The sequence below is a fragment of the Urocitellus parryii genome, chromosome 1 (genome assembly GCF_045843805.1).
Source record: "Urocitellus parryii isolate mUroPar1 chromosome 1, mUroPar1.hap1, whole genome shotgun sequence".
Lineage (NCBI taxonomy): Eukaryota > Metazoa > Chordata > Mammalia > Rodentia > Sciuridae > Urocitellus > Urocitellus parryii.
Genome location: NC_135531.1, coordinates 255036415 through 255048952, shown reverse-complemented (window position 1 = coordinate 255048952; position 12538 = coordinate 255036415). Strand labels below are relative to the sequence as shown.

Here is a 12538-nt window from a genome sequence, read left to right as displayed (position 1 = left end):
GGATTGATTTATTTCACTTAGCATGATAGTCTCCTGATGAGTGGATCCACTCATCAACTGGGTACTGGTTAAATAATTAATGGTTTTTAATAAAACAATGTAAGTTTAAAAAATAAAGGCAGCTTTATGTGTACTAATAAAAATCAATCACTATAAGCATTGTTAGTGAAAATCAAGTTAAGTCTACCTAGAACACTAAATATTATAATGCTAACACTAAAATGGGGAGGAGAGACAATACACTTGGAATATGTTTAGAGAGGGCAGATACGAAAATGGTATCTATTTGTTACCTGTGGAGGGAAAACTTTTTTTTGAGATGGGTCTTGCTATGTTGCCCAGGTTGGTCTCTCACCCCTGGGGTCAATTTTCCTACCTCTACCTTTCAAGTAGCTACAACTACAGGCATGTGCCACCACACCTGGCTTTAGAGTCACTTTTGAATTATGCCTCTGTATACACATTTCCCATTCAAATATTTAAATTATTTTTAAAAAGTCCTAAAACTTTGTACCTAAAATCAGCCAAGGAATCTTTTTTACTAGCATCAGGACTCAGAACATATTAGTAATCGCTCTTTCATATGTATAAGAAACTGTTTTATGACTGGATTTTTGCCTTTTTTAAAAAATAATCTGTAGAGTCCCAGCAACACACAATATGTCTACAAAAATCAGAAATAACTGAAAGTAAAAAAATAAATCCTAAAACTTTTATTAAATATTTTTCAATTTGAAAAATGCCATGTTTGCCTAACAGGCATATGTACCAACAACATACAACTGTCCTTTTTTTTTAACAAAGTATTTCCCATTCCCAAATAGAATTATTATCTTATTTAATATTAATTTGGGATTTAAAAAATAAAACAGTTAACCCTGACATCAAAATAATATGATGGGGCAAAAAAAATTTTTTCCATACTTTTGAACTCTAAAACAAATATTTAAATAATAATAATAATCAATGAGATTACAGCGCAATGAAAATTTTTACCTTAGTTTTTCAGGACACTAGACTATCTTCATTTCTCTTAAGGACTATCACAACTATCACTGTTCTAAAAATATAATTTTAGAACAGAACAGGAAAGGAAGGAGAGGGAGAGAAGGAAGAATCATACAACTTTTAAAAATTGATAAAAATCCCAAAAAGGTTAGGAACTGCTATCTACATCTTTTGATTTGCTTCTATATTTGTGGGATTAAAATTTTCAACTAAATCATAACCCATATTTCTAGTTATTTGTAATTTAACTCTATACCAGAAAAAGCTCTCCAAAAATCTAAACATTGAAGATAATAAAGAAAAAATTACATAAAGGTATTTAAAAAGTCATATAAAGCTTTTATGTAACTATTGAGCTAAAAATGATTTATTTAACTATCAATAAAACAATTATATATCAAAAGCTGTGAGGTATTGCCAAAATGAAAATGTACTTTTAAGTCCTCCTGCATAATAAAAGAATTATTAAACACAAATTAACTGAAGCATCTAATTCAAGAAGATAGAAAAAGAACACCAAACTACCCTAGTAAAAAGGAAAATGAGCCAGGTGCAGTGGCACATACTTGTAATCTCATCAGCTTGGAGGCGAGGCAGGAGGACTGCCAATTTCAACAACTTTAGCAAGGCCCTAAGCAACTCAGTGAGACCCTGTCTCTAAATAAAGTACAAAAAAGGGGGCTGGTGATGTGACTCAGTGTTTAAGTGCCCCTGAGTTTAATTCCCACTACCAAAAAAAAAAAGTGAAATAAATTAAGAAAAAAGAAAAACTAATAAATAAGAAAAAACTAAAGCTAGAGCTAATTTTTAGAAAGACTAATAAAGAGGGGCTGGGGATGTGGCTCAAGCGGTAGCACGCTCGCTTGGCATGCGTGCGGCCCAGGTTCGATCCTCGGCACCACATACAAACAAAGATGTTGTGTCCGCCAAAAACTAAAAAAATAAATATTAAAAATTCTCTCTATCTCTCTCTCCTCTCTCACTCTCTCTTAAAAAAAAAAGACTAATAAAGAAATCTACAATGTCTCTAGAAAGACAGAAAAAAAATAAAGAAACTATAAACTCTATAATTTAGAAAAAATAAAAACAAACAATGTAATACCTACATGGATTTTGAAAACTTGAAGGGACAAAGTGGTATTCAAGATCAGATATGTGGGCTGGGATATAGATCAGTGGCAAAGCATTTGCCTTGCAGTCACAAAGCCCTGGGTTCAATCCCCAGTTCCAAAAAAAAAAAGAGAGATCAGATATTATGTATATGTACACACACATACATACAGAGACAAAACAAAATGCAGAAATTAGATATTACAGGTGGGATGACATTTTATATCAGTATAAATTAGAAATACATTTATAAAAGAATTAAGTCCTGCCTCATACCCCATATAAAAACAAATTCTAGGATTATTTATAATATTTAAAAGAAGAAACCAGGACATTAAGGAAAAAATATAAAAAAGAAACCACAAAGGAAATTTTTCCTTAGACCTGATTATATTAAAATATTTAATTTGCCTAGTGTAGTGATGCCAGCCTATATCCCAGCTACTCAGGAGGCTGAGGCAGAAGGATTTCGAGTTTGAGGCCAGTCTTGGAAATTTCTTAAGACTCTGTCTCAAAAATAAAATAATATAGACTAAGGATGTAGCTCAGTAGTAGAACACCCATAGGTTTTATTCCAGCACCAGAAAAAAGGGAAAAAAAAGTTGCATTTCCATATGGGAAAGAAAGAATAAAAGCATGTACAGTTAAAAGACAAACAACAGATTCTAAGAAAATACTAGTAACATATTTAAAATACAAAGAACTATTATCAAAAAAAGAACTATCATCCATATTTAAATACTGCTTGCAGATTCAAAGTATAGAAACAATAGAAAAGTGGGCAAAGTATATGAATAAACAATACATAAGATAAGAAGCTGGGTAAATATGAGAATTTCTTGTACCAGTTTTGTAATGTTTCTGTATGCCTGAAATTATTCCATAGTGAAAAGTTAAGAAAATAAAGACTTTTTTAAGGTCCATATAATCTGACCTCGAAGTTCAAATTCCAGGAATTTAAACCATAGAAATAGAGAGTTGTAAACTAGAAACACTCACATTTGACCCAGGATAGTCTATCTTTCCACCAGCTTAAAAAAAAAAATAGATTTTAAGAAGAAATTCTCCACTAAAACATTTTCACCATTTCTAGGTTAGTGTCTTGCAAAGCAGAAGTTTATCACTTTTTCTACCAGTGGTGTGCATCTCAGCTAATTTTGTAGGTGTGCTAATATTTATCTTACCTTGTCTTCTACAACTAGAGCTGAAAAATCACTATAGTATTTTATCTGATTTTCTTTTCTTTTTTCTTTCTTTTTTTTTTTTTCCTTGTCTTGGGTATTGAACCTTGGGTGGCTCTTCCACTGAGCTACATTCCTAGCTCTTATTTTTTTTTTTTTTTTTACTTTGTGGTAAAGTCTGCTTAAATTGCCCAAGCTGCATTTGGATTTGTAATCCTTTTGCCTCAATTTTCCGACTTTCTCAGATTATACCACCACATTCAGCTTAACCTCTTTTCTTTCTACCAATGTTTTTCTTTAACATAGGACATGTTACCAAACTATTTATTTTTATTAAAACAGCCAAAACAAACTGATGTAAGACAAGCCATCAATGTTAAGATCATAAAAGGAGACAACTCTATTTGATACCTCTTCTACTCAGAGTTAGCAAACAGTTCCATTAATGTAGAAATGACTTAGTTTTTTACTTTGACTATTCTTACTCTGCTGTCACCCAGGTTTTCTGGTGCTAATCTTTTTTTCCCAAAATCTTTTATTGATGCATTACAGTTGTAAGTACTAGAGGAATCTGTTGTTACATATTCATACTTGCACACAATGTAGCAATATAATTTGATCAATATCATTCCCCAGTATTTCTCCTTTCCCAGCCATCCTCCATCCCTGGGTTCCTTTCCTCTATTCTATTTATTTCCCTTTACTTTTCATGAAACACACCCCACCTTTATTTTCATTTTTTATAACTTTCACACATGAGAAAAAATACAGCCTCTGACATTCTGACTTTTTTCACTTAATATAATGGTCTCAAAGTTCCATCCCTACAAATGACATAATTTCTGCTACTAATCTTTTAAGAACTATTTTTGCTCACCTTTTTATCCCTATTTAATCCTATTAGACACGTATTAAAAACTTAATGATATATAATTATTTGTTGGCCAAAAACATTTAGGAAAAAGCATAGTATAGTCCCTATCTCCTATAGGGAAATTTTTTGTTACCTTTTTGGAGTGGTGGGAATTGAACCCAGGGCCTCATGCATACCAGGTAAGCACTATACCACTGAACTGCACCCTAGCCCTGTAGTGAAATTTTGTCTAGTGATGTCCATTTGCAATTTTTACTTCTTTTTGGCTTAAGTAAAAAATTTCACTACAGGGCTGGAGGTGCAGCCCCTGCATTCAATCCCATTCGATCCCTAGTACCACACAAAATAATAATAATAATAACCAACAACAACAGTAGTAGTAGCATTAACAGAGACAACTACTGTATCATAAAACTATGTGATACTATTATTCCACTGAGCTACCTTACCTGTTCTCTTGATAATTATATGGGTGATGTCGCAGTACGTCCTGCAAGAAACGTTCCATCAAACTACTGGTACATATCCGACGTCTACTCTGTCTGGTCAAGCTTCTGTGCTGAGCACTGAACAAATGCTATAAAGAAAAAAGTGAGTATTTTTAAATGAGTAATATTCATTTGTAAGAATTCACAAGGTGGATTCAATTATATATTCCTGGTAGAGACATAAACTGATATCCTCTCTGTAGAGCAATTCGAAAATACAAATCTAAAAACCATTAAACTATCTTTCCCTTGGATACCGTAACTGCATTTCTCTAAATATATCCTAAGGAAATCATCTCAAATGTGAATAAGATGTCAAAAGAGTGCTTATCACACTATGTAATTAAAAAAAACTGAAAACTCTTAAGTGTCCATCAACGAAATCCTTAAATTACAATATGCCCTAAGATGTAAAATTATACAGCTATCTAAAATAATACAAATTTTAATAACATAGAGAATTGTTACATATCAAAAAAAATGGGAAATGCAAATATCACGTTTAGTTTTAACTCAAAACAGTTTTAAAATGAATATACAAGTTAATGGAAGAAAATACACCAAAATCATAGAAGCATTTATGTTTGTGGTATAATTATGGATAATTTTTAAGTTTTTCTTATAAATCCTTATTTTTATAATAAAAATATGCTAAAAGAGAGAACATGGTTGGATCCTTTTATCTCACTGCTACTATGGATTGAACTCAGGGGGGGTTTTACCACTGAGCTAAGTCCCCAGCCCTTTTTATTTTTTTATTTTGAGACAGGGTCTCACCATTTGCTTAGGGCCTTGCTAAGGTGCTAAGGCCGGCCTTGAACTTGGGATCCTCCTGCCTCAGCCTCCCAAATTGCTGAGATTACAGGTATGCACCACTGTATCCCAGCTGGATCCTTGTATTTTAAAAGAACAAAGATTAATTCACAAAAAATTCTTCTTTTTACTTCAGAGGTTAAAAATTCTGTCTTAAGTAAATACTGGCATAAATACACTAAATTCTTTTGTCCACAGAAAGATTCTGCCTTCACAAATATTATTTTGAGGACTAAAGTATATGATGTACCAAACGCAGTGTTATTTTGTTTATGCAATAGTCTTGTTGATTTTTCGGTGTATGACTAATAAGTGTTCCCTTTAGACATAAAGAATCTGGGCAACAAAGAAAGTAACTGTCCAAAGGTATATACCTAGCAAGTAGTAAGGTCAGGACTTGAGTCAACAACTAAAGTTTATAATAATACTGGGAGGAAATCATGTTTTACACAACATAGTAAATGTGCCAAAAGAACTTAAAATCAGGTTGCTACCTCCTGACCACCAACTCTTGGAATCATTTCTTCCATGTTGATTTCAGAGGTTTTCTCTAGTCCTACTTAAGCTCCAGTAAGAATCTAAAATCATGACAATCTTGGGGCTATGGGTATAGCTCTGTGGTAGAATATTTGCCTAGCATGCACAAAGCCTTAAGTTTGATCTCCAGCACCAAAAAAATACATATGTGACAATCTTGAAATCCTCCTACTACAACAAAACTCCCCACTGTCCAGTATCCATCATCAAAGTTACACCACTGGTAGTTAAAGGGAACACATGCACTAGGGAACAAAGATTCAATTAAAATCCAACCCTGTGCTCTCTCTGCCAAGACGAAAAGAAAAAAAGCGATGAAAAACTGTATTTACATAAATTCTAGTAACCACCACATTGTATATATCCCAGAAGGGTTCCTTTACAATTTTCAAATTGATATATAACATACATAAATACAAAAATAATATGCATAAGTTCAAATTATCACAAAATAAATACATCCATAACCATCTATGAAAAATTAGCAAGCACCTATTAATTTCTCTAATGTCCCATAGCAATCTAATATTCCTTCCCACTTCCCCAAAAGTAACTACTGTTCTGATTTTTAATACTACAATTGTTCCCCCCACTACTGGGGAATGAACTCAGGGGCTTGCACATGCTAGGCAAGCGTTCTACCACTGAGCTACATCCCCAGCACCTGGTAGCAGGGATTGAACCCAGGGGTGCTTAACACTGAGCCACATCCCCAGCCCCTTTTCAAATATTTTAAATTTTGAGACAGGGTTTTGCTTAGGGCCATGCTAAATTGCTGAGGCTGGGTTTGAATTTGCGATTCTCCTGCTTCTGCTTCCCAAGCCGCTGGAATTACAGGCATGTGCCATTGCGCTGGCCCCCAGACCTTCTGTAAAATTTTGAAACGGGGTCTCACTAAGTTGCCCAGGCTGGCCTGGAACTTGCAATCCTCCTGCCTCAGCCTCCAGAATAGCTGGAATTATAAGCATGCACCACCATGCCCAGAAATATTGGAGTTTTGAAAGGGACTAAAATTCATAAAAATTGAGTCATACAACATTTATTCTTTTGCATTCAGCTTCTCTTACTCAATATTATATTTGTGATATTCTTACATGTTAGCTGAGGTTTGGTTATTTTCACATCTGTATTCCACTGTATAAATCATAATTTATTTATCCATTCTGCCCTTGATAGACTTTTGTGTTGTTACCAGCACTTGGCTAGTACAAATAATGTTACAAAGAACCTTCTGATACGGCTTTTAGTGCCAATGCACATATATTTTTATTGAGTATGTTACTAGGAATGGAACTTCTAGGTCATAAATTTTGCATATGTTCAGCTTTAGAATTCATTGTAGGCTAGTCTTCCAAAGTAGCTGTACTAACTTATATTCTACCAGCAGTGTATCATAGTTTGCACTGTTCTACTTCCTCATCAACACTTGGTATTGTCTTTTTAAATTTTAGCTATTCTGGAAAGTGTTCAATTTTATATCACTGTATTCTTAATCTGCAATTTTTATGATAGCTTTCATATTTACTGGCCATTTGCATATCATCTTTTATGATGGGTTTGTGCAAATCTCTTCCTGTTTTTTAAATAGATGTTCAGTCTCTTTCTTATTAACTTGTGGAAATTCATTATTTATTCTGGACATGAATTCCTTGTTCAGTTATATGTCTCAAGTACCATCTTCCTCTCAGTGGCTTGCCTTTTCATTTTCTTAATAATTTTCCTGAGTTTCTTAATCTTCTTGTAGGCCAGTGTGTTAATTTTTATTTTTCAGTGCTTTTTGTGACCAGAAAACTCTTCCTAACTCCAAAGTCATGAAGAGTTTCTCCTGTTTCTAGAAGCTTTATTGTATTTGTATAATATTTATATTTATAGTCCATTTGGGATTCATTTTTGTATAGAGGATGATTCATTAATAAACTTTCATGTTTTTCCTATTATAGATATCTAATTTCACCAGTATCATTTACTGAAGAAATTCCTGTCCTCATTGCTCTGTAATGCCACCTTTGTCATATATCAAATATTCATATACATCTATTTCTGCAATGTCTGGTCCTTATAACTTTGCACCAAGACTGTACTGTCTCAACGGCTGTAGTTTAATAAGTACTGACATCTGCTAGAGTATGTCCTCTCATTTTGATCTTCATTAAGATTATCCTGGTTCTTAGCTTTTTTTCATTATCATTTTTATTCATTATCATTTTATTAGCTTTTTATTTAAAAAATATTTTTCTGAGATTTTGACTGGAATTTCATTGGATAAAAAAATAACAATATGGGAAGAATTGACATTTTTACAACATTGACTCTTCCAATCCTTGAACTTGAAAATTTCTCGATGTTTTATGTAAAGATCTTACGCATACTTTGTTGTTATTACTCCCTAGGAGTTCATGTTCTTTGATGCTATTATAAAGGATTTCTTTAAACCCCATTTTCTGTGTAGTGTCTGCTTAAAAAAAAAATACAAAATTGTTTTTTATGTTGGTCCAACAGCTTTGGTTTTTTTCTTTCTTTTGAACACAGTGTCTCTATATCCAGGTTGGTCTCCAACTCCTAGGTTCAAGTGATCCTCCTGCCTCAACCTCCTAAGTATCTTGGACTACCAGGCACATATCACTATACCTACATCCAACATCCTTTTTAAACTCATTTATCAATTCTAATAGCTTATTAGATACCTTTTGGATTTTTTATATCCACAGTTATGTTGCATCTAAATAATAGCTTTACTTCTTCTTATCCAATCTTTATCATTTTTGGTATCTTTTGCTTTCCTTATTTCTTCGGACCTCTGATAAAATCTTGAATATAAATTTTTTTTCTTTTCTTTTCATAATGCTGGAGGGATCAAACCCAGGGCCTCATACATGCTAGGCAAGCATTCTACCACTGGGCTATATCCCGAGACCCTGAATATAGTTTTATTTCAAGCATTAAATCCATTTTCACTTAAGATATATTACTTGGATATACTTTGATTTGAATCCTTTTCTTTTGCCTTATTTTTTCCTTTTCTCTCTCTCTCTCTTTTTTTTCTTCCTACTTCCCCCTTACTCCAATGCCAATGATCAAACCCAGAGCCTTGCACTTGCATGTACTTGCTCTGCCACTGAGCTTAGTCCCGACACCTTAAATTCTAAGTATTTTTATTATTTGTGTCTATACTATAAATATTTTTTCTCTTCTTTCTTGCCTTCTTTTGGACTGTAGTTTATTAGTCCAATTTTTCCCTTTCTGTTAATTTGATGGTCATAGTCTATTCACAGTAACAAATTAAAACAAACAACCCTGACCTATCATAGTCTAAAATTATTTCTTCACGAACAATATAAGATCCTTAGAAATTAACTCCATTTACTGCCCTCCCAACCTATATGGCATTGTTGTTAATCCCACAAAACATTATTCATTTAGATTGCCTACATATTTACCTTTCCATTGCTCTTCATTACTTCCTGTTATCTCTGAGCTTCCATCTGGAATCATTTTCCTTCTGCCTGAAGAACTCCTTTTAGTTTTTCCTTTAGTGAGGGTCTGCTGGTGACAAATTCCCTTAATTTTTGTTTCCTGAAAATATTTTTTATTTCACCTTACTTTTTAAAAGATATACTTATTGAGTAGAGAATTCTAGGTTGGCAGTTGTTTTCTTTCTTTTGGCTTCCATTGTTTCTATGGAATACTCCACTAGATTTAGGCCCCATATTTCTTCACTGCCTTATTAGTTTTCCAAAGCCTTGAAACATATATTTTTCCAAGCTTTCACAATTTATACAAATTACCCTGACTGTTGTCAACAGAATCTTTTTGAAGTCAATTTAGTGCAAGAGTATCCAAATGAATGAAAAATATTATTTTAAACATTAGGTTAAAAAATTGCACTAAATTCTTATTGAATAGAACCTGTAGTTAAAGAATTAAGGTATACCACTGTCAAAGATTCAAAAAACAATCTTCCACTAAAGTAATGATATAATTTTATCAATCATGAGAGAAATACTAAAGAGAACTTTGAGGTTTATTTTCTGCCTCCTCATATTTATGATGAGCATTAAAAATCATTTCTTTTTAAAAGGGCAGAGGGGTTCAAATCCACAATAATGAAATTTTTTTCTTAGTAGGAAATTAAATGATTACTATTTGATAATTAAACAAAACAAATGCCACCACACAGCCAAATTTTTGTATATTATAAACTTATCATCTAAGGTGTAACCATTTAGCATTAGCAGACCCGGAATGTCATTATATGACCACTTTATGATGCAATTCTATTGCTCAGACCCTAAAGAAAAACTTGAGGCTCAGTTCTAAGTTAACAACCTTAGTCAGAAAACTGTAGCTACTATTTCCAAGAATACTTATCTCAAAATCCCCATATACAATACTTTATAAATTCTTCCAACAAAAAAAAAAAAAGGGAACACTACTCAATTCATTCTGGGAGGTTGCTATTAACCTCATACAAAAAAATCACACAAAGACATCACAGAAAAGAACACTATCAACAACCCTGTTGAGATTTTTACATCTGCATTCATAATAAATGTTGGACCTTATGAATGCAAACACAAAAATCCTCAACAGATTAGTAGCAAACCAAATCCAACAACACACAAAAAGGATAATAACACCACAACCAAGTACAATTTATTACAGGAAAATGAGATTAGTTTAATATCAGAAAATCAATTAATGCAATTACTATAGAGACTTAACGGTATCTACCCAAAATTCATATGTTGAAGTTCTAGCCCCTAATGTGACTATATTTGGAAACAAGGCTATTAGGAAATAATTAAGGCTAAATGAAATTATAAGGATGGGTTCCTAATCTGATAGGATCAGTGACCTTCTGAGAAGAGAGAGAGAGAGATCATCCTTCCCTCTGCCAAGTGATAATACAGTAAGAAAGCGGCCATCCACAACCTAGGAAGAGAGCCTTCACCAAAAACTAACACCTAAATCTTGACTTCCTAGCCAATTAAGAAATTAATTTCTGCTATTTAAGCCACCTAGTCTCCGGTATTTTATTATGGCAGCCTGAGCTAATAGAGTAATATGCTATATTAATTGGCTAAGTGAAAAATACATAATTTCTAATAGGTGCACGTAAGGATTTGACAAAGCCTACATCCTTTCAAAATAAATAAATGGTTTCCAGGCTGGAAAAGAAGTAGCAAAACTATTTGAAGATGATATGATCTTACATATTAAAAAATCCTAAAGAATCTATTAAAAAATTATTAAAGCTAAAAAATAAGTTCAGCAACATTGCATAATACAAAATCAATATTTTAAAAAGCTATTATAGGGCTGGAGTTGTGGCTCAGTGGTAAAGCACTTGTCTAGCATGTGTGAGGTGCTGGGTTGAATTCTCAGCACCACATATAAATACGTGAATAGAATAAAGGTTTATAAACATGTAAAAAATATTTTTTTAAAAAAAAGCTATTATAGTGCTGGGGTTGTAGCTCAGTGGTAGAGCACTTGCTTGGCATGTGTGAAGCACTGGGTTTGATCCTTAGCACCATATAAAAATAAATAAATAAAATAAAGGTATTGTGTCCATCAACAATTAAAAAAAATTTTTTAAAGCTATTATATCACTCTGTATATTAGCAATGAACAATCCAAAATGAATTAAGAAAATAATTTCATTTACAATAGCATTGAAAAGAATAAAATACTTAGGAATAAATTTAACATAAACATTATAAGACTTATACATTTAAAAATCACAAAACACTACTGTAAGATTTTTAAAAAGTTGCATATAAATGCAAATATACACTCCCTGTACATGATTTGGAAGACTTATGAATACTCCCCCAGTTTACAGATTCAACAAAATCCCTATCAGAATACAGCTGCCTTGCTGAAGAAATTGAAGAGGTAACCCTAAAATGCATATGGAACAAAAACAATCTTGAAAGAAAATAACAAAGTTAGATGGCTCAAACTTCTGGATTTCAAAACTTAATACAAAATTATAGTACACAAGACTGCAGGAGTGATGTCTGCAAGATGGCTAACTAGCTGTGCCTGGCACATTTTCCTCCACATACATGTGCGTGCTTGAGCACACACACAAACACACTCAAGACCAAAAAGAAAATGCAATAACCATTTCACTATAGTGTTTGAAGCACAGCTTCATAGCAGAGTGGAGATGTTGCAAAGATGTCACAGACCACAAAGACTCATGATAGCCTTACAGAGAGAGTGTGTTAGTCAACTTTTCATTACTGCAACAAAACATCTGAGATAATCAACTTACAAAGAGGAAAGGTTTGCTTTGGCTCACAATTTTAGAGTTTTCAGTCCTAGATTGATTGGGTTGCTTCTGGGCCTGTGTAAAGGCAGCAAATTATGGCAGGGAGCATATGATGGAACAAAGCTGTTTGACTCAAGACTCAGATGCAAAGACTCAGGACCCCACCCATTCACCCTCAGCCCAAGGAAGCAAGTGGACAGCCCCATATGAGCAGATTAGCCACTGAAAGGTGTGCAAAGTCACCTTC

At 33.2% G+C, this 12538-nt stretch overlaps 1 protein-coding gene across 1 annotated transcript in view; it reads right to left on the bottom strand.

The window, feature by feature from the left end:
- Zdbf2 (zinc finger DBF-type containing 2) overlaps nt 1-12538 on the bottom strand; it is a 42441-nt gene that overhangs the window by 12890 nt on the left and 17013 nt on the right. Inside the window, 3 exon segments of the mRNA XM_077803378.1 lie at nt 4623-4750; nt 9449-9475; nt 9477-9551. Coding sequence (XP_077659504.1) covers nt 4623-4750; nt 9449-9475; nt 9477-9551 — 230 coding nt within the window.